Source organism: Ischnura elegans, chromosome 4, assembly GCF_921293095.1.
Source record: "Ischnura elegans chromosome 4, ioIscEleg1.1, whole genome shotgun sequence".
In the NCBI taxonomy this organism is placed as follows: Eukaryota; Metazoa; Arthropoda; class Insecta; order Odonata; family Coenagrionidae; genus Ischnura; species Ischnura elegans.
Window position 1 is genome coordinate 122,943,172 of NC_060249.1, and position 22,830 is coordinate 122,966,001.

At 40.0% G+C, this 22,830-nt stretch overlaps 2 protein-coding genes across 3 annotated transcripts in view; one reads left to right on the forward strand and one right to left on the reverse strand.

Annotated features, from left to right (window-relative positions):
* Positions 1–15,565, reverse strand: part of LOC124157999 — a 55,793-nt gene extending 40,228 nt beyond the window's left edge. For both annotated transcript variants that reach the window (XM_046533137.1, XM_046533139.1), the window contains exons 1-3: positions 15,475–15,565; positions 8,423–8,655; positions 1,430–1,742 (exon numbers count right to left, since the gene is read on the reverse strand). In XM_046533137.1, the coding sequence (XP_046389093.1) occupies positions 1,430–1,742; positions 8,423–8,655; positions 15,475–15,559 (631 nt within the window). In that variant the 5' untranslated portion in view covers positions 15,560–15,565. The remainder of the gene's footprint in view (positions 1–1,429; positions 1,743–8,422; positions 8,656–15,474) is intronic.
* A 1,007-nt stretch (positions 15,566–16,572) lies between these two features.
* Positions 16,573–22,830, forward strand: part of LOC124158000 — a 184,292-nt gene continuing 178,034 nt past the window's right edge. The window contains exon 1 of the mRNA XM_046533140.1: positions 16,573–16,822. The gene's annotated coding sequence lies outside the window, so the exon portion shown is untranslated. The remainder of the gene's footprint in view (positions 16,823–22,830) is intronic.

Here is a 22,830-nt window from a genome sequence, read left to right on the forward strand (position 1 = left end):
TTTGGGACCAGGAACGGCGAATGATGAATGTGGGAAAACGATCAATGCGGGAACGATAGATCGGGGTTCCACTGTATAATGTACTTGGTTTTAAATATATAAAGACAAAATAAATACCTGCTGAAACACATTATTTTCACTTTTACTTTATTATTCACATAAATTTAAACGAGGTGAGAGTAGTCTATTGAGAGCTATTGCTATAAATTGAAAGCCTATTTGCCGTAGAAATGTTTCCTTAAGTAAAATTCCAATGGCAAACTCATATTTCGAAGCATATGGCATGTGCCCTAATTTTGTGTGGGAACTGAACTTCGAGTTACAAATCAGATAATTTTCATAAATGGTTCATTCTGGGTCCATTAGAAATGCAAGTTATTTCATTCGTCCTTTTTCGAATACAAGTCCATCCCAAGCCATCACTGAAATTGAAACGCTTAGACAAAATAGCAGACTTCCGCCATTAAAATGGAAAATATCGGTCAATGTGTCATCATATAGTACGGACCAATGGCTACACTTCGAATATTCGTGTGTAGAGAAATGCGGAGACTAAGAGTCTACGCGTGCCTGACCATGAAATATGATTAATATATCGAATTTGATCAGTCAATGGTAGTATTAATATCAAGATTGAGATATTTTTAAGGTTTCATGACGAAATTCACGGCTTTTTCCAGGTTTTTTCACGGTGGACGAAATTCACGGCTTATTCACAGTTTTCACAGTTGAGTGGGAACCCTGCAAAATTACTGTGGTAACCTGCTTAAATGTAATGATAATCTCTGCTACTTTCCGCTGAGTTCCATTAAGTTCTTTCAAAATATTTTTGTGACAGCAGCAGAGAAATCAAATTGGTGCTACAGAAGAATGATGAGGATAAAATGGATGGACCGAGTTAGTAAAGAGGAAATCTTAAGAAGAGTAGGAGAGAAGAGAAGCCTCATGAAAACCTTAATAAGAAGACGGAACAACCTTATAGGCCACATCTTGAGGCATGATGGCCTGATGAAGACAGTCGTTAAAGGACAAGTAGATGGCAGGAAAGGAAATGGAAGACCTCGAACAAAATATATGGACCAGGCAAAGAAGGATGTGAAAGAGAAGAAATAAAGAGGGTGAAAATATAAGAGATAAACTGATAAGAGAATTGAGTGGAGAGCTGCGTCAAACCAATCAAAAGACTGTTGAGCAGTGATGATGAATTCAAAATTAACCAAATTTCATGCTAATTTTCGTGCTAATTTCACACGGTCACAAGCTAATTTCTCACGTGAATGCAGCCTTTACATATGCATACTTGAATCTCATATCAAGTGCTCCATATACGAATAATTTATCGCTAATTTCTTCAATAAAACGGCTTGAAGTCTACTCAATCCCCAACTCCACTGAATTTAAGACTCAAAATGAGAACCTCAGGGCTCACCTTGGAATGCAGTGTAGGCGACGGTCAGCAGGAGCCGCTTGTCTCCATTGAGAGGCCGGTTTGCCACATGGACGTACGTCATCAGCTCGCCCTGTGGGTCGATGACTGCTCCTTGTGTTGCGTGCGCCCGCCACGGGTTGTGCTTCAACACGAATACGTTCAAGGGTGGAGGAGAAGGGGTCGTGGGAGGGGTGGGGGGCAATGTAGGGGAGATTGTGGCGGACATAAAGTTGAGATCTTGGTTCACGGGAATGCCAAACACAATCGAGCCGCAAATGTTCCTGCTGGAGTCCCGTGCCCCACTCTCACGGAACTGAAAAGAAAAACCAAAATTGATTAGACAAATGAAGTCGCGGATCCTAAAACCAGAGGTGGGGAGTAATTGACTCACTGGTAATGATTACTTTTCAGGTATTTTTTACTTGAAGTCCTTAAATTTGAAAAAATGTAACCATTACTCGTGTAACAACTGTGTGCTATTGGGCATTTCCAGGATAATGTCAACTTTTTCTCTGCAATTAAAATTTAGGCTGAAAATATTTTATCTTGATTAATCAAAAGCTAAATGATTGAATTTTATGAAATCAGTATTTGGAACATTATTCAAAGCTTTATTAAAAGTTTTCAAAACATACTTCAATTCACAGTTTTGAAGATGTTAGAAATCATTACACTTAGGATGCTGACCTGGCAATAATTCCGTCACATGTTAATTTTGGGCATATTTAGAAGGTATTTCGTTAATAAATTTTGTTCCTATATATGAATATCACCTTCATAAATGTTTTTTGATAATACACAGTCAGAAGTTTTGAAATTCTTTTGTATTTTACAATTTTATCGAAAAAACCTATTGCATAGTTTTCTCTAAAGGTAATTCTGTCATAAATGGAATTGCCCTATTCTGTGCATTATTACTTCTCTAACAGGCAATGACAGAAGGTCATTCTTAGTAATGTCTATGGTATATATTGGCCCAAGGTGCAAGGCAAACATATGGCAGTCGTTGTTGTCATTCAAACATAGTCATCTCATCGCCGCCGTTGCCAAAGGCTAAGTTCCCATGCCATGGTTGTCGGTTGGGAAAATATAAACTTTCATGCCAGATGGTTCTTGTGTCCCTCCGCTTATCACGCCCTACACTCAGGTCAACTAGAGCCACCCCCTCCTCTGGTCTTCAAAATGTTGATCTAAGCGTGCCTTGACGACATGAACAGTATAAATATGTGATCCGAATACGGAATATTAGATTGCTACGTACCTGGAGTAGGCTAGAAAACTTGAAGGTATAGATGCGATGAATGAACTTCAATGTATAAGAGGTATAAGACATCAGCGAAATGAAGTGGCCCCAAGATGAAGACTTTTGGAGTGGAAGCTACAGAATGATACACACAGGATCACTAGATGGTAATGCTGGAGTAGGGACAATGCTTAGAAAGAGCGCCAGGATGCTTTTGAAAAGCTACCTGCCGTTTAATGAAAGAATATTAATGCAGAAAATTTAAAAAATTGAAAAAAAAAACAGGGGGGTTATTGCACGCTGTAAAGTATCCAATTTACACTAGATAAAAATGGTAACTTCATTCAGCTGTTGAATGTATACAGGAGAGGAGGGCCCCACATCCTACCCCTTCTCCTAATCTTGGATCTGCTGCTAGAGGCGGACCAATTCTATTATTTGGGAAGCAGGATACCTAGCAACGGGAGAAGCAAGAAAGAAAATACTGGCAGAATAGCACAGGCAAAGAGAGAATTCCACCACAAGAAAGATCTACCAAAGGCAGGAAATTTAAAACAGAGAAGTAAGGAAACAATTTATCAGAACTTCTAGTATGCTTCTTTACAGAAGTGAGGCATGAACAATAACAGCAGCAGAGAAATCAAATGTGGTGCTACAGAAGAATGATGAGGATCAAATGGATATACTGAGGTAGTAATGAGGAAGTCCTAAGAAGAGTAGGAGAGAAGAGAAGCCTCGTGAAAACCTTAATAAGAAGACAGAACAATCTTATAGGCCACATCATGATGCATGATGGCCTGATGAAGGTGAGAATGCTCCTCCTAGTCACAGATTTGAGCAAATCAACTTTGTAAGAGAACAGTTGACAAGTCACCAGAATCCATTTGTACTAAGCTGTTGACCATGTTGATATGTTGAGGGACGAGAAGATGGCAAGAGCGGAAAGGGAAGACCTCGAACAATATATATGGAACAGGTAAAGAAAGATGTGAAAGAGAAGAAATAAGTAGGTGTGAAAACAGTAGCAGACCAGAGAACAGAGTGGAGAGCTGTATCGAACCAATCTTAGGATTTTTGACGAGATGATAATTCTGCCAAGGTATATCCTGCCGATAGTTCAATAGTGCAATGAAGGAGCCTGACAAAGCGGTTTCACCCTTAAGAGGATGCAAAACTACCATGGAAACATAAACAAAAGCGTGCACAATGGCTGTGCAGTAACTAACCATAACTAACCTGCCGGACAGCAGCCAAGAAATCCACAGTGGAGGCTTTCGAAATGTTGTGTTACAGAAGAATAATTAGGATCAAACGAGTTAGTAATGAGTAAGTCCTAAGAAGAGTAGGAGAGAAGAGAAGCGTCGTGAAAACCTTGATAAGAACATAGAACAACCTTGTTGGTCATATTTTTAGACAAAATGACCTGACAAAGTTAATCATTGAGGGACAAGTAAATGGCAAGAATGGAAAAGGAAGACCTTGAACAAAATATATGGAACAGATAAAGAAGGATGTAAAAGAGAAGAAATAGCTAGGTGTGAAATGATTAGCCAATAGGAGAATTGAGTGTTGAGTCAAAACTATCTCAGGATTGTTGACCAGTGATGATGATGACGATGACAGAACGAGAGATGCAGCCACTCCAGTCTCCTTCCTTTGCAATGGCGAAGTAGATCAAGTCCTGCCAGACCAGACGGAGAAGCGAGTAACGAGGAAGGTGATTGAGAAGCAGCAAGGAACAGCAAGAGGAAGGAGACACCAAATCCTTCACCCAGATTTCATTTCATTGTAAACAGTAGCCCCTTCAGGCGGGAGTAATGTGAGCACTAGTACCGAGTCCTATTATAGTAATAGAAGCAATGAAATTGGTTTGATTGCAATAAATTGACATAAAGTGAATTTATTGAAAAAACATTTAAGGCATTTGAATTGGTTAATCCCATTGACTATGCCAAGTAATTGAAATTTGTAAAAGCAACGGGTTATGCTTGCTCCAAACTCATGGTGAGAGAAGAAACCAATATGAGGGAGTAGGTTAGAGCAACATAGGAAGAAAACTAGGCCACGCGCATGTTCGTCATCATCGAGTTCAACCACGAATCATCAAGTACAATCATACTTACCATGCAACCCGAGAAATCTCGCCACACTTTTGGCTGCTCCTCAGAAAGCTCCTCCTAGTCACAGATTTGAGCAAATCAACTTTGTAAGAGAACAGTTGACAAGTCGCCGGAATCCATTTGTACCCGGCTGTTGACCATGGTCTCAAAACTCAAGTGCATACATTTGATTCTGCCGCAAGCCAAGTGAAACTTGGCGAGTTTGGGAGGTGCTTTGCAGGACTCTAGAGTAAACAGAAGGTTTGAATGGATAGATTGATAGATACTTTAATTTACCATAAAAGAATATCGCAATTGTATGGGTTTCATCAAAAATGAAAGAAACAAAAAATTTTGCGATAAAAAATGTTCAAAAAATTTGTTTTCTTCACTAATGGTGAGCTTGGCAACATGTGTGGGATATGTATTTGAATTTCGCCATGTGAACGGCTCTGAAATTTAGTTTAATTTACATGGCAAAAAATTCTAACATCTAGCCCAACAAATCCCAGTAAAATTTCCATGGTAATTGAAGGACTAGAGAGCATAGTGGATTTAGCTTTGGCACTGAAAACCCAAGGCCTGCAGTTTGATCCCCTGTCCAACAATTATTTTCCCAAGTCAATCAATGCAAATTTTACCTCAGTTCACATCGCAGCCAGGAAATTCAACAGACTCCTGATTATTCGGCTGCAGTTTATCCGGGTGGCGGATTATCCATGCATGAGTTCACGATCCTTCGAAGATTTCTGCGATCTTTTTAAAAAAAATAAAATCGGGTGCAAAAGCACCAAGATATTTGCATTTTTGTAATTAATTGCTACACCACGGTAATTATTTTAATTAGAATCCCCTTCTTAAAGTGGAATTATTTTATCTACTTGCTGACAAGAAATGTTTCAATCTCACTTGGACATCTGCCCTAGCATTGTAGATGACAATCAGCGGCGGGAAAAAACTCTTGATTGATTTTAGAAGATTCGTCAATGGTTAATCATTCGTAAATTCAGTGAAATGTTAACTACGATCTTTATTTGTATATTTCATATTGAAAATGTGCAATTATTGCCATGGCCTCTCATGCTGTTGAATGCGGCCCAAGGGAACCCAAGATTTCGTCGCACTCGGGCATGTTTACTAGTCAAGACCAAACTGGAGATGAAGGGAATAGTGGAAGTGAAAGCAGCGGGGGAAGTGGATGTGGAGAAGGCATGAGTCATAGCCAGGCACTCGTCTGCGTAGACAATTTGCCTAGAGTCATGGTTTCCTATAAACGCTACTGCACGATGGCGGGCCCTTTGCCTTCACGGGAGTTCTGTGCTCCTCTTTTCCAAGTATCGCCGAGCGGGATCGGGTTCAGTGATTACGGATTCTCGTCCCCCATCATTTGCATCCCGGGCAACTTGTGCGAGGCGCGACTACTCGGCATGGTGCCTGTCAGTGTAGTTTCCGACATCGCGCAGTGATTTCGAAGCATTCGTGCAAATCACTTTTCTGAATCCGTGACCTTGAAGCAACGGGTGTGCGGTTTTCAGAAAGCAGGTATTGCATGTAGCAGTAGGAGTACAATCATGTTTTCAACGCGAAAAATTTCGCGGTCAGGAAGAGAGAGCTCTTAACAATTCCACAAAGCAATCTAAAATAATATACAGTGTGCGTGGATAATAATAGATTGTTAGACTCACATTAATTATGAAAATTACAAGAAATCAAAGTAAAATTTGGATTATCTGTGTTTTCGATTATTTGTGCCACCTCTCCCCGTCGTTAGCCTGGATAATCGGATAAGTGTACTGTATACAGCATTTACCAATAAGTGCAGCGTTGGCCCTGGAATGTGGTTCACCACTAGCTGGGATTTCTCCAAAATTTTAATTTCCCCGATTTCCATTCGAAATAATTTTAACAGGGTTCCCAGTCTACCTAAATTATATATTCACGGGTTTTTCCAGGTTTTTGCACGGTTTAAATGTCATCAAATTCACGGTCTGTTGAAAAGCCATTTTTGATATAATTATTGATCACATAATAATCACGGGCTGCATATTAACTAAAAGTTAAAAAGAACGCACCAGACGCCGTGAATGCAAACATAGCACTGAAAGTATTACCTCAAATGACGTCACCTATAGTTGGAAAAATTCAGGGCTGGCTGAAGGTTGTGAGTGGGCAAATGGAGCAGGGTGGCAGGGGAGTGAAGACGTGTCTGATTTTTTGCAAGTGTTAATGAACACTTTGGCTAACGGTCTTCCAATCACAGGCATAAGGTCAATGTGTCGTCATGGCACAAGGACCAATGATTGCACTTCGAATATACGTGTGCAGATACTAAATGCGTGGACAGTGTCTGCGAGTGACTCACCTTGAAATAATGATCGAAATATCGATTTTTCTTTAATTCCGTCTATCGTAGTTCTACAATCAACTTTGAGACATTTTTAGGGTTTTATGACAAAATTCACGGCTTTTCCCAGGTTTTTTTCACGGTAGACGAAATTGACGGCTTATTCACGGTTGTAAGGTTTTCACGGTTGAGTGGGAACACCACTGTTTAATTTACCTGCCTTCATATCAAAGGCAAAGCAGTCATACATAGCGAAATAATGGGAAAAGAGCATGGAACGGTTTGAAATAAAGTCAAATGATAGTACTAGAAATGAATTCGAGTAGTGGTTCTCCAATAGCCCAGCGAGTAACAAAACACCCATCTCTTGAAACGTCAACTACTCTGACTAACTCCATGGAAACAAAGAAAAGATGCAATGTTGCCATTATTATATAACTGATACCATGATATTTATTAAATTAGATATTGCACAATATTTCCACAAAAGTTAGTGCAATTATTGAGCAATGTTTCACTTACTGCACGTCCAAAGGCCGTTTTACACAAGGCACGTCATTTACAATCCGATGTACCTATGAAGGTGCCGTCAAAATTGTGTCATACAAAGCGGTTAATTGCTATAATGCATGCGAGAATGCATGTTAGCGAGATGGCAAAATAGCCCCCGCTCTAATTCCAAGCTCGCATTCTCGCAATTTCAACGAATGTTTTCAGTGCTAACTTGTGCAATGACGTGCCCAGTGTAAAATAGCCTTAAAACATTTCAACCACGTTGTGCTACAAATCATTCATGATAAAGGATATCGTATCATCATCTGATAATACGCATAACGTTGTACAGATTTATTCATTACTATTATTTCCAATATGCACTATCATCGTGTATGGGGAGTGGAAAATTACCATAACATATTAATTACCATATGTACTCAGCATTTAGTTGAGCATTAACGAATATTTCTGAACCGAGAATCAGTCCACGGCAGTGGCGTAACTAGGAATATGCTCTGGGGGGGGGGGATGGGCGAAGGGCGACCTCCCACCTACCCACCCCCCTTTTAGGAAAATTTTGGAAAAATTACACGCCTGCAAATACATTTTACGTAATTGCAGCACTTAAAATTCGGCTTTAATTAAAAGGTCACGTTAAAATTTACTTTGAGTCAGAACAAGACAACAGTTTTGAATATTATTTTTATTTCTATGAGGCTTTGGGGGGGGGATCTATCACCCTCATCCCCCCCCCATAGCTATGCCACTGGTCCACGGTTTCATACATCACCCAATGCATGGAGTCCACTCACTGTGATGTGGTCGATGCAGTGTCCTTCCGAACGAAACCGCAGCCTCTGGATGACGGCCACAACGCCAAGGCCACTTCCCTTGCCATCCACCCTCCATTGGCACGAGAAGCTCCTCCACTCTCCAGGGTATTCGCCATAACCTCCAAGCTCCCTGTAGAGCAGTGGCCTAGTGAACGAAATGGACAGCTTCCTCATCTCCAGATGATAGCACACCCGATTGGTCACTGAGCCATCTGCAATTTGAAGAGAGATGATGATGATTTTAGGTATCAGAGTCCCTCTAACATTACATCCACAGTAATTACATGTGTATAGATCATACGAGTGCAGATAATCTGTGTTACGTGGACTATCCATGTTGCTGATTATCTGCGCATGAGTTTCACGTTCCTGAAATCGCATAATCTGCACACATGCCTTTTTGGCCCATGATAATAAATCACACTATACAAGTTCACAAAAAATCAGGATAAAGCATTTGAAAGAGGTATGAAGAAAAAACACTACAGCAAGGCTCAGTTAATACAAAGAAATGAAAAAAAACAAAAGAAAAAATATAAAGCTATGCAAGCACATAACGTATATACTTGTAGCAGCCGCGCACCTTTTTTTCAGATATGCCGGTGAGAAATTAGGGGGTATGCGGCTAACGTGAATCATCCAATTTTCATGTAGGAATTCGCAGGAATTACATGGGATTATTTAACTTCATAATCAAGGTACCATAACTTAAATTTATCGAATTACCAATGAATTATGAGTTCCTACAATAGACCACGCCCAAAAAGGCGGCTTACATGAATAAATACAGAACACACAATTGCATCCTGAATGTGGACACCCAGGAATCCAGCAACACAACGACATTCCTAGACATTTTAAATACATTGGAAACAATATCACTATTTACTCAAAGGAAAATGCTCAGGCCTGACAGAAAAACATAGCACCAATAGAAAATTAAATCACGAATACAAAATATATTCTCCCCTCAACATATCAGTAATCAATCACATTTTCTATTCTGGTCTTATTACATTTATAAGTTTTATGTTACCACCCAACCAAATGATTGACTCGCAACAATTTGTGCAATAATGATTACAGCAATAATGTATGTCAAGAGTCCTTGCAATTACATCTCTGGCAAACATTTGAAATAAATATGTATACCAATTGAGCTCTCAATTGAGATCTTATTCAAGAGACTTCAATAATTGCTACAAGATTACATTTTTTTCTTTGCTTTCTCTAACCCTTTCGAGACGGAGGTGCTCTCTCCTAAGCATGACTGCTGGACTGAGCCCCAAGAGACTCTTCCCTCCCCTCTGTACGGTGCATTTTTGCAGGACATTCGTTAAGAAGGGTGTCGTGGTTAATCACACTCTCTCAGCACCAACCCTTTTCTACCCTCCCTAGCGGGGACTCCGTATTATCTCAACAGTTGGGCTCCCTCCAATACGGGTTTATAACTCTACCAGCAGCATCGTTTTGCAGACAACTTTTGATTTGTTTATATGAATTGGCTACATGGATAATTGTTGTTTGCATGTAAATTGGAGACTTTGAATTGAATTCCTTGTTTTTTCTGAGAATAGGGTAGTTTCCTTCACCAAAGAAAACGAAAATAAATTTTTTACAAAGTATATTTTATTTATAGTACCTTTTGTATCAGGGTTTATTTAATTTTTTAAAATTATTTTGTTTTCTCGATTTTATAAGAGCTAATGAATTAATAAGTTTATTGTGATATAACTATCTTTAATGTTTTTAGTGGAGAAATTCTATTAGTTTATAATTGTACCTAGTTTTTTAAGAAATAAATTAAATTTAGGGCATTGATTGCGATTCGTTACCCACCATTAGTGTATTCATAACATACAAATTATTTGGTTTTAGAAATCCCAGTTTAGATGAATGGCAATGGTCAGTTTTAACCTCATTTGAAAAAGGCCAGTTTGGCGCCCATGCGATTCCACTCCACGTGACGTCAGTGGCGCCGACTCCATGGGGCCTGAGGGGGCCCGAGTCCCCTCAAAAATTCGTTATGGCTGAGAGGAAAAAATGTGTCAGGCTTGCCGATTTTCCCCGGAGTGTCCAGATATCGATATTTGAATTATCAGGGGTCTAATGTTTATCATATGACTCTTCTCAAATGCTTACAAAACTTAAAACTCACTACTTATAAAATTTCCCGGGGCATGATCCCCAATATTTTTTATAAGTCGGCGTCCCTGCGTGACGTCACAGGGACCTACTTTCTGTACGAGTAGATAGGAGTTTTACATCATGTGAGATTACCAATGCATGCATGAGGCACAGAGCTCAGGGAAACATCTCTTAAGAATCACCTATTAAAACTGCTAAAGGTCGGAAAGTTTTCCTCGTTTGATAAGGTATTAATAATCCTTATTTAAGCCAAGCGCTACCAGCTAGCAGGGTACTCTGCTACCTGCTAGCATCCTGTGTCGTATCAGCGCTCTAAGCCTCGCCCCAAGGTCACCTCACTTGCGGCAGCGGGAACCTGAACGACGTCACACGGAGTTTTCCCAGTATTCATACTCAGCCGTCGCATTTTCGCGCGCTTGAAACTTTTCAATTTTCATTTAATCACGAAAAATAGATATCGTCATTAAAAAATCTTAAAGCGTGAAATGAGTACTCCGGGAGTAATAATCTTTCGATTTAGGCAATAAAAAAATAATAGGAAACCTCCCTATTGTCAAATTTTGAACAAAGTCTGCAGTAAATATTGACAGATTTAATGCACCAATGTTTTGATCCAATGTACTTGTTTTGAATGTTTCGTTGTATTGAATGTTTTTATAAATGTGTTGTATACGATAACTTGACAACATCTGCGAGGGCCGATCCTCGCCGTGGATGAATAAAGATTATTATTATTATTATTAACAATTTCCATGTCGATGTTTATTCTGAAATCGAGATATAATTTAATACTTATGGTAAGATTTCGTTTAAAACTTGTAAATGCTGCTCAAAAGACTAAGAATTCAATTATATATTTTTTAAGAAAGTAAAAAACTATTTATTACGCAAACTGACTTAATGAACAAATTTATGACCGTGGTCCCTAACAACAAAGAGGGGTAATTCAAGACGAGGGGTCCAGGTATGTACCTGCTCTTGGAATGCTAGCGTAAGGCCTAATTCCATCTGCTCTGGATCCTGAAACTAAGACTTAACGAACCCGAGACTGCCATAATCGGGGGAGAGCAAGGAAACGGATATTTTCGGCCATGGACCTTACATGATATATGAAGACCATGTTTTCGGCATTAACCCTTAACCGGTGACGTGCGGTCTGAGAGACCGCTGCGTTTCTAAAATTATGAATATTTTCAAAATTAAGATTTCAAAATATCTATAATTCTCGTTAGCTTCATATTTTTGCATAACAAGGACATCCCACTCTTTAAATTTAACGTTCCTTTTATTAATTTCTGAAAATTTGCAATTGAACTCGATTAGCGGTCTGTGAGACCACACGTCACTAGCATAAGAATGCATCAAGAAAAGGAATAAGCGGGATTAATTTCATGGCTACTTACTGCTTAGCCTTCCAGCTTTAACATTTAAGGCCTTTTTTGAATCTGGCGAAATATTGATACATAAATATAATAATTATAACTCAATTAGTGTTTTTGTCATCAGTTTTTTGATCCTGCTTCAAATCACAATTTTCTATGACAAATCGGTTCGTATTGGGAGTGTAAAAATTTTAATATAAGTTTTAAAATAGTTAAGCATTCAAAGAAAAATTTAACAAAACAATAAAAATGGCGTAGCAATATTTGATGAATTTTTGATTTATTGCTGTCTCCCAGACCACACGCCACTGGTAGTGTAGCAAATGTTTCACGTCACTGGTTGTTAGGGTTAATTCGCCTACGTAGGAGAATCTCTGACAGACATTTTTGGCTTTCATTCCCGGGTTTAGAAACGTGCTGCCGAATATTTTCGATCTTAGCTCAGCAAAAGGGTTAAGTTTCAAATGGTAAAATCCAATTAGAAAAATAAATGATGGACTAGAGGCGTGTTTACACGATGCATTTACCTGCACAGGTAGATGCGTGAACACATTCACCATCAATATTGCACCGTGTATACATCCAAAATTGGGCAGGTTTGAGCAGTAAGCAAAGTATGTGGCGCATAGGGCACTAAGCAAAAGGGGGTGCCTGAGCTCTTGGTCTCATTTTTTGTACGAATCAAACAAGAAGATTAGAGGTTGAGGGCAGGGGACGTTGTTCGCTTACACTATAAAAATGGCTAGAACTGGCCATGGGAAAATGCATGATGTAGCCCGTTCTAATCTCATCTCAGCTTTACCTTTACCCGCCAATCTTTACGTTCAATAACTGAGGGAGAGTAAGTAAGACAAAATTCTTTATAATTGATAAAAAAAGGAACTAAATCCTAATGTGTATGATACTCTTAACCTTAATGTTTATAAAGAAGAAGCTTTTCATAAAAAATTGTTTCTTGTTTTCATTCAGGTAAATTTCTTGAAAAATGTTCACATATTTTCACTTTGCATAAAATAATGCTACGGTTTCCATACTTGCAAAATAACTAATTGCCGTCAAATATTTATGGCATTGTTTCACAATGATATGTAATTTTGTATTTTAATTTATCTTTATCTTTATTCATCCACGGCGAGGATTGGCCCTCGCGGATGCTGTATACAACACATTTATGAAAACATTCGATACAACGAAACATACAAAACATGTACATTGGATCAAAACATTAGAAACACATACATTACAAAGATTACATTTAAAATAAAAGAGAAGAAAAGTCCAGCTCAAAATACTCATGAATTGAGTACAGTGGATAATTGCACAGCCACTTTTCCAGCACATTTTTCAGTCTAGTGATGCTCACTGATCTGGCTTTGCTAGGTAATTTATTAAATAATTTTACTCCCAAATTGTCAGACTGGTTGTTGGTCTTAAACAGCCTACAGTAATTAGTATTTAGGCTATTTTTAGCCCTAGTGTCATGAGAGTGGATGGTGGATCGAATGGGGTAGGTATCTAAGTTATCTTTAATGTGCATAATGCTGCGAAACACAAAGAGGCTGTAGATGGTGAGGATATGAAAGTTTTTAAAAATTGGCCTGCAGTGGTCACGGGGCCCAGCACCACTCAGAATCCTCACTGCTTTTTTTTGCAGTTTTAGAATTTCTTTGGTTTCATTTGCATGTCCCCAGAGTCGAACACCATAGGCAAGAATACTATGAAAAAAAGCAAAATAGGCTAATCTCATGTACTTTTCATTGATACAGGTTTTAAGTTTCCTCAATAAGTACAAAACCCTAGAGAGTTTTTTGCTGACTAGGAAAACATGTGAATTCCATGTCAATTTAGCGTCAATATTGAAGCCTGACAGGATCATTGTTTAGCTCAGTACTTTTAAGACAGCATGTAAGATGTTGTGTCTTACCATTGTTCAGAAAGAGATTATTGGCTGTAAACCAGAGTTGAGATTCTTCTATTGCCTTTTTTGTAAGAAGTCTGACTTGGCTAGGAGTATTGCATTTCTGCACCAGAGTGGTGTCATCTGCATATATCATGCAGTCCATAGAAAGATTGTAAGGTAGGTCATTGATTAGAATAAGGAACAAGAGAGGACCAAGGACGGACCCCTGAGGAACTCCATGTTTCACTGGAAGAAAATCAGATTGGTTACAATTTACTTGTACCATCTGCTTTCGATCAGTGAGGTAAGAGGTCATGAATTTCAGCTCACTGTTATGAAAGCCGTAGTATTGGAGTTTTTGCAGGAGGGTAGCATGATTGACGCAGTCAAAGGCAGAGGTTAAATCACAAAGTGTGAGTGAGACACATTGCTTGTCTTCAAATGCCCTTGATAAATTTTTTACCACTGACTCAACTGCCAATTCAGTGGATTTCCCCGGGCGAAATCCAAACTGGGAAGGGGTGAAGAGATTGTGTTTCTCAAAGTGTACTAGAATTTGTGTATAGGCAATAGTTTCTATTATTTTAGCGATCAATGATATAATGGTGATGGGCCTATAGCTGTTGGGAAGAGTAGTGTCTCCTTTTTTGAAGACAGGTATGACCTTAGAATATTTTAAGGAGTCTGGGAAGTATCCAGTGGAAAAACAGGCATTAATAATAATAGATAGAGGATGAGCTATAATATGTATTATGGACTTAATCAGATCATTGGAAAGCCCATTGATGTCACGACTGGTGGAGTTTTTAAATTTTTTTACTACATTGAAAATATCCCTCGTACTAATCCATTGCCACTGAAATTTAGGAGGGGATATCAGGTGTTTATTGAGTAGTGCTAAGGCATCACACCTGTTATTTGTGATTTTTGATAATGTGGTGTCCACGGAATTGACAAAGTGATTGTTGAAGGTATCGGGATCAATTGTAATAGGAGAATTAAAATTTATGTACGTAGCATTACATAATTACAACTTTACTTGCCATTAAAAAGGGCATATTATCATTGTATCTCGCTGCACTGATTTTTATCAATTGTCATTCTATTATTGTTAATGATGTTGTATTATTGCATAAAATGAAGTCCCATCACTTAGCTGCTTTTTGATTTGATCGGTTGCCGTCATGTGTTACGGACGCCGATGTAAACGATGTATCACTTCCTCGTTAAGATAAGAACCAACGACCCTTATAAAGAATTAATGTAATAGTGAAATAGAACGGCATTTATCAAAAACAGTTTCCAACTGTCAGCGGCAAGTAATGCTTTTCTACAGGAAAAGATATTTTCTCGGTGTATCAATACTTAACGAACAATTCACTAACAAAGCAATTCTCACACACACCGAAGATGAAATTATTACAATTATATTAGTGTCTCTTGAGGATGAAGTCGTCTATATCGAATTACAGCTCCGATGAACATACCAAATACTTGGTATGCACAGCACATACCTTCCACAATAAGGCATCGACATCGAAGGCACGGGAACTAACACTTCGCACGCGCGTAGTAAATACGAAGAATGAACTGTTACTCACAATCAAATTGCGTCAATGATGCCGGGCGGGCAAGTATCGTCAAAACAATCGCAGACAAGCACATTAACAAATGACCGGCAGCCATGCTGAAACCGCCTTGCGCCGTGCGTGATTCACCCCATAATTCATAGCGGTTTATCCCGGTTTATCATATTTCCCCGAGGAGGTTGTTGATATTTACAACCTCCTTGTGTTTCCCTCATCCCCACGGCTCACACAGATCACCACCCTCCAAAGTGTTTGGCAGTACGACGACGATCATGATGATGACAGCTTGACTCAGTTTTACCCGCGATTTCTATGATGGGCCTCGCGAAGCTCTCTTTTCCTGCAGGAGTGAATTCTTCACGGAGTTGGGTATCGAATTTTTCTGAAGCTGTCCTATATCATAGGCGAAAAGCTTTGATATGTATAATTTTTCAGATAACTAAAACATTTTTGCCTAGCTCTTACATACGTGGCGTTAAATATTTTCAAATATTTAATCGATCGTGGGTAGCTAGGATGTCTGATGTAGGTACGTTTCGCCTGTCGCAGAAGCGGCAGGGAAGTTGGGAAATTACCTTATTCCATGATTTACCGCGGAGGTGACCTTTTTGGTAGGTAATATCTTACTCGCAAGTGATTTTTTTTCCGCTCCTAGAATCTTAGCAACCCCAAAAACCAATGCGAAACAGAATTGCTACGGTTTCATATATGTAGTGGAAACACAACACTGATTGTGAGCGAAATATTGTAATAGGGTAGTTTCCTTCATCAAAGAAAACGAAAGGCATTTAGTGTATTCATAATGTACAAATTATTTGGTTTTAGAAATCCCAGTTTCGACGAATGGCAATGGTCAATTTTAACCGCATTTGAAAAAGGCCAGATTGGCGCCCATGCGATGCCACTCCATGTGACGTCACAGGGTTTCAGATGTTGTACGAGTTGTCATGAGATAGTTTCGTAGATGGCTCTAGAGTCGATGGCGTTCCGAGCGCGTTCACGCGGTTGAAGTACCAACTACGTGTAAGGAAGGGGGATGGAAGGGTTGCAGTTGGAATCGAAGGGGGGGAGGGCGCAGCGGGAAAAAGATGTCCCCCATCCCTTTGGCTCTCGGCGGCAGTTGGCTTTTGCTCTGCGAAAGGAATATCACGGGAGCTGGGAGTGCAAGCGGTTCTCGAGCGAGCGGTCGGGCGCGTGTTATGAAAGCCGGGAGTCGTTAGTGTGATCACACGATTGGATTCTCGGCGGAAGTGCTCGACTTGGAAGGCCGCTGCGACTGTCCGGGGACCGAAACGACCTGCCTTCGGAAGGCACGTTTGCGAGGCTGCGGAGTCTATGCCGACCGCCCGTTAACTCTCTGGTGAGCCGAACTTATTTTTGCATACAAATTAATGCTCCAAGCAAACGTGAAAACTGTGCCGCAAAATTTTTCGCCGGTGGGAAAAAAATAAATATTCATTAATTTGCCACCAAGTGCCCCTAGAACATCAAGTAGCGTTGGGGGTTACCAAAATTTGACAACAACTATATATCTCACAAACATAGCTTACCCAGGCGGGACTCGAACTCTCGATCCACGATTTGACAAGCGAGGACTTTACCCCGCAGCCGGGAAAAAACATTTTAGGACTGCGATCGTCTGGTTGTCCATGGTGGTACGAAATGATCACTTGTGTATTTCAGGAAACTATCGCCAAGCTATTTTTCGTTGACGGGTAAACATTAGGGAGAACATTTTACTACGCTCCTGTTCGAACGTATATTTACCCGAAACCAGCTTCAAACTTTGCAGAAGGCGAAGCTTCGTTTTTCACCGACAGAAAAACCATCCGTGAGAGCATTAACGGTAGTAATTACTTTTGGTGGCGGCAACGGCACTAATGCCACACTTTGCTGAGAGTGAATCTCATTTTACGTCGAATGGAAATATCAGTTCGTATACGCTTTACGATAACAATCGCCCGGAAGTCCGAATTGTGTGTCGAAATCGTCGCTTGCATTTGTATGATATTAGCGTCCAACGTTGCTGAAAGTCAAGTACATTTAACACCGAAATAAAAAGCATGTAAGTAATTTTTTAATTGAAATTTTTAAGTAAGAGCGCACTCGTGAGTACACTCTAAAGCTAACGAGAGCTCATTGTCTACAGCTGCAATTATGTATAGGGGGCCTCATTACCTCAGTGAAAATGCTTCGTTGATCAACCAAGTTAACAGTACGCTTAAAATTTTCAGTATTCTCTGAGGCAAAAAAACGAAAATTTAACGCAATTGCAGCACACAATGGCACCTCATCGTCGAAGGTAAACAGCATAAATTACAGTATTGATGGTTTAAAAATCTGCTCATTTTGAAATGCTGACGGATATTTCGAAATTTTTCGCAGGCGTTTGCACGGCGATATCGACGAAACTTAAAATATACAGCGAGTTAATTCTAAGTTGCAAACCTTAATTATTGAAATTGTCAGCGTTCGAGAATACACACGAGTGCAATACTTAAAATACAATCATTAAGTATACTCTTTAAATTTTCGTATTGCACATTAGCTACGGCAACAGTACGCGCTAATTTCGTTCGAATGTGTAACGCGCGATGACTTCGGCTCACCACTGACAACCGGTTGACTATAATCGTGAAATACCCTTAATGATATATTATCTCGAAGCCAATAAATGCATTTTTGCAAAGTTTTTTTTCCGCAAATATGGAGGACCAACCGCTGGAATTACTTTCAAAGCGACACCCTTTCCGTCCAGGCAGTGTGCCTCAGGTCTCGCTAACAGGGGGCGCGAACAGGTGTAAACGCGGACACACGAATTCAGGGACTTTTATGGAAAAGTGAGTGCAAATGGCACGAGTTCAATGGATTCGGCGCGGTGAAAATAACTGGAAAAAAAATTATCTGGATCAATTACAATCACACTATAAAAAATTGCAAGTAATTAAAAATACAAACCAGTCTTCGAAAAAAGTAATCAGAAGGATTACAATTAGTTTTAATTTTGCTCCTGCACATGATGCAATTGCATTGAATGTTTGCTCAATCAGGGAGGACTACCATTAAAAACCAGTATTTTAATTATTTTTGATGTCATTGCATAGAATAGAAATTAAAATGTTTGATTTAGGCGCTTTAGGCTTAATTAAATAAATATGTTTCACCAAAAATGTACAGCATTGGATGAGGATTATACAGCTGGAACTGCCTTTAGATCAGCGCGCGTGGAATTTAATTTTCACTTTTGATAATTAAAATGGAACGATTATACGTACGAGCTCTGGAGTAGATGACACATAAAAAGTGTTTTTTTTTAATGTATCGATTACCCGTAAAAATTACGCAAGATCTAATCGCTAACAGTAATATGAGGTATTTTACCTCGTTACCTCACTTCACTGAATGTCTATAATGCTAGTGTGCCTGAAAAAAATTACCCTGGCCCGGGATTCGAACAACGGACTTTTGACTTGTGGGGGCCACTGCGCAGGCCACAACGCCTACCATGTTATTTCATTCTGGTTACAATTTATCGATTTCCTGCGGAGTTAACTTTTAGTATTTAGGCCAATGCTTCAAAGATGACAACGCAAAATCTATATGGACTAAAAAGTCACTACCGCAAGGTCCGTGGTTCGGTTCCCGGTTCGGGGGAATTTTCTATCGAGGAAATTGATATGAATTCATTTCAGTTCCGTTCACGGGGCGGGATTGAAATAAACTACATTTACCGCCAATAGCGGCGTTAGTGCTGAAATGGGGTTAACCTATGGTTAGTGGCTTCTGGAAAGCCTATACTTCCTATTCCTGAAGTATGGGGACGACGAAAACATAATCTTGCTCATTCCGCCATTCTATCTCTCTCATTGCTTCAAAGAAAAAAAGAAAAACGCGAATGATGCCGCCCACTTTTCACGAGTAATTGACGTCATGTGAGTTCCGGTTCATTGACTCGTTCATTCAGATCCACTCATCGAGGGAAGGAGTCGTTCAAGAGTGCACCATAAACAGAGAACCACGCGAGGTCGATCGATGCGCGAGGCGCCGAATAGTGATGCCTCATTCACATTACGATTGTTCCAGCGATTGTCGGAACTATCGTGCATTCACACGACGATTGTTAAAACCTGTGCTTCCCTCTAGTGCTGACATCTAAAGTGAACGGGAATTTGACGGTTAGCAAAGCCGTTGAGGTATGCAGGGCCAAGATATTATTGTGTTCAACGTGTATTTACCGAATAACTTTTCTTCCGCCTATATTCTTCCTTCCTAGGACAAATCCATGAAAAAAATTGAGCTTCACGAGCTTTTCGTCTTTCTCTTGTCGCTTCCGTTTCCGGTCTCCCAACGCCTAACCATCGTTAAGTGGCAACTTTCGGAACTACGCGAGAGTGACATGCATTCTCACAGCTAGGTCGGCCAACTATCGTTAGGACGATCGCTCGGACAATCGTAATGTGAACGAGGCATGATGGGTGAGCGACCGACATGCGCGGTCTAGATGTTTGGTGTGATATATTGCAGCACGGATAACTTGAAGAACGGAAGTCGTTCCTCGATCATTCGCCTTCGTCATGATATTGATATCGGGCTTGAGCGATTTTACGGTTGCATATATCGCGATGTATATCGGTCATGATTGATATCGGTCATTATTGACATAGTTAGTGACCGACATCGGTTGCGACCGACTTCGGTGGTGATTGACGCACGTGTAGTGACGGACGACTGACCATTCGCGAATGACTCAGTTAAGTGAATGTTGAGCGATGATCGACATCACTGAAAAGACCGACTTGACACTTCACTAGCCCAGAAGTAGATGAAATGTGGTGACCCGATATGATAGATTCGCTGACGTCACCACCTCATCTGCGGAAGGATTAAGGACGTCGACGTATTGCCGCTAATCGCTCAAGAAATAGGCGACGGAAAGAAAGACTGAAAAAATACGGGTCCCTTTATTTTTCATACTCTATCGCAATCGACGATTTAACAATAAAAATGGCGAACTATCCGATTACCAATGGTAAAACGATGCATACATTCAGGCACTACAAGAATAATTTGTTAAAGGATGAAAGAGAGCTGTTTGTCAAAGCAAGCGATTCGTAAAAATACAGAGCGGTCTGCTCACCCTAATTTCGAAGTAAATAATGTGTTGCTGGGAAAGTAACCTGACGCAGAAGAGTTCGTGGAGTTATCTGGTCGGAATCTGTTAATAAAATGAAGGGTTTGACCCTCGTAAAAATAGAAACATGCATAAGCAAAACTTCTCCGGACAAAGGATTCAGGGAACGCAGTAGAACGTAAACCGATGCCGGGGCGATCTTAGCACTTCACTTCCAAACACACTGTAAGAGGGTAGTTTCCTTCATCAAAGAAAACGAAAGGCATTGATTGCGATTCGTTACCCACCATTAGTGTATTCATAATATACAAATTATTTGGTATTTGAAATCCCAGTTTAGACTAATGTTAAAGTTCAATTTTAACCTCATTCGAAAAAGGCCGGATTGGCGCCCATGGAATGCCACTCCAAGTGACGTCACGGGGACCTAGATTCTATACGAGTAGTCAGGACTTCTACATCGTCTGAGATTACCAATGCATGCACGAGGCACAGAGCTCAGGGAAACATCTCTTAATAATCACCTATTAACACTGCCTATGGTCTGAATGTTTCCTTCGATTGATAGGGTATTGATAATCCTTTTTTAAGCCGAGCGCTACCTGCTATCAGGGTACTGTGCTACCTGCTAGCATCCTGCGTCGTATCAGCGCTCAAAGCCTCGCCCCAAGGTCACCTCACTTGCGGCAGCGGGAACCAGAATGACGTCACATGGGCTTTTCCCAGCATTCATTCTTAGCCGTCGCGCTTTCGCGCGCAGGAAAATTTCAACTTTTCATTTAATCGCGTAAAATCGATATCATCATTTAAAAATCTAAAAGCGTGAAATATGTACTCCAGGAGTAACAATCTTTCGATTTAGACTATTAAAAAAATTGGAAAATTGCTGCGGTTGAAGGCAACAAATTTGCCTGCCAGCACTTCAAGTACGACTATAATAATGCTCCCTCTTCTATCGGCCAACAATTACTACAAATGATGAATGCAACACTCCGTTTCTCAAGCAATTAATGAAAACATAGTTATAGAGATGAAACTTAACTGAATACTTAGCTGTAATTTTTTGGAAATGATGCTTGATCAGACATTTCATTCGCTTTTATTAAATAAATAACAAGTCAATGAGGAGGCCCAATCAGGTACGAAAGCGTTATATTCACTGCAGTAAAAGGGAAAAGGTGAAAACAGAAAAATTTTGGTCTGAAAGGTGTTCGAGAACTAATACTCCCTCACCGGTTTTGATTGGTCAATATTGTTTGTCATACCACCCGTTCTGTTGATATCAACTTGGCCATCTGGAATTCAGACGATTGATTCTTTAGAGGTAATGCCTGATTTACACGATCATTTTCTTTCGTCGCGAAAAATGATCACTAGAGCGATCGCTTTTCGCGACGGGAAAAGTGATCGTTCGAGTGATCATTTTTCTGAATCACACGGTCCCTTTCGCCGTCGCCTTTCGCATCACTTCCGATATCACAGCTCGTTGTCATGGTACCCGCATCACGAATGTATATAGAGTGTTTATGTTTATCTATGTAATTCCCACGATTGCCAGACGTTGCGCTGCAATCGCTCCATACGGGCATGCGTTCCGATTGGCTGATATGAGGTTTTAGTGATGGTTTTAGCGACGGAAAAAACGACCGGACGAGTGATGAAAAATAGCGATGGGAATCCTCATCGCAATTGTGATCGCGAAAAACAATTGCAGGCGACGATCATTTTGCGAGTGAACACTCTAGTAATCGCGAAAGTGATCACTCGGAAATGACGGATAAAATCATCATGTGATTCAGGCTTAATCTTTCCTCACCCACATATTTCTTCTCTTTTACATCCTTCTTTACCTGCTCCATTTATCTTGTTCGATGTCTTCCGTAACCGTTCTTGCCATCCACTTGCCCCTCGATGATCGATTTCATCAGGCCACCATGTCTCAAAATATGGCCAATAAGGTTGTTCTGTCGTCTTATCAAGGTTTTCGCGACGTTTCTCTTCTCTCCTTCCCTTCTTAGGATTTCCTCATTACTAACTCGGTCGATCCATTAGATCCTAATAATTCCTCTGTAATATAACATTTCCAATGTCTCCACTCTCGATTTGTCTGCTGCTGGCGTTATCCATGCCTAACTCCTGGGGAGAACCATACTTTAATTATAAGTTCTGGTATTATTTCCTTTAACTTCCAATTAACTCAAGTAAAAAAGAATATTTATCAAAACGCTACCGGTAAC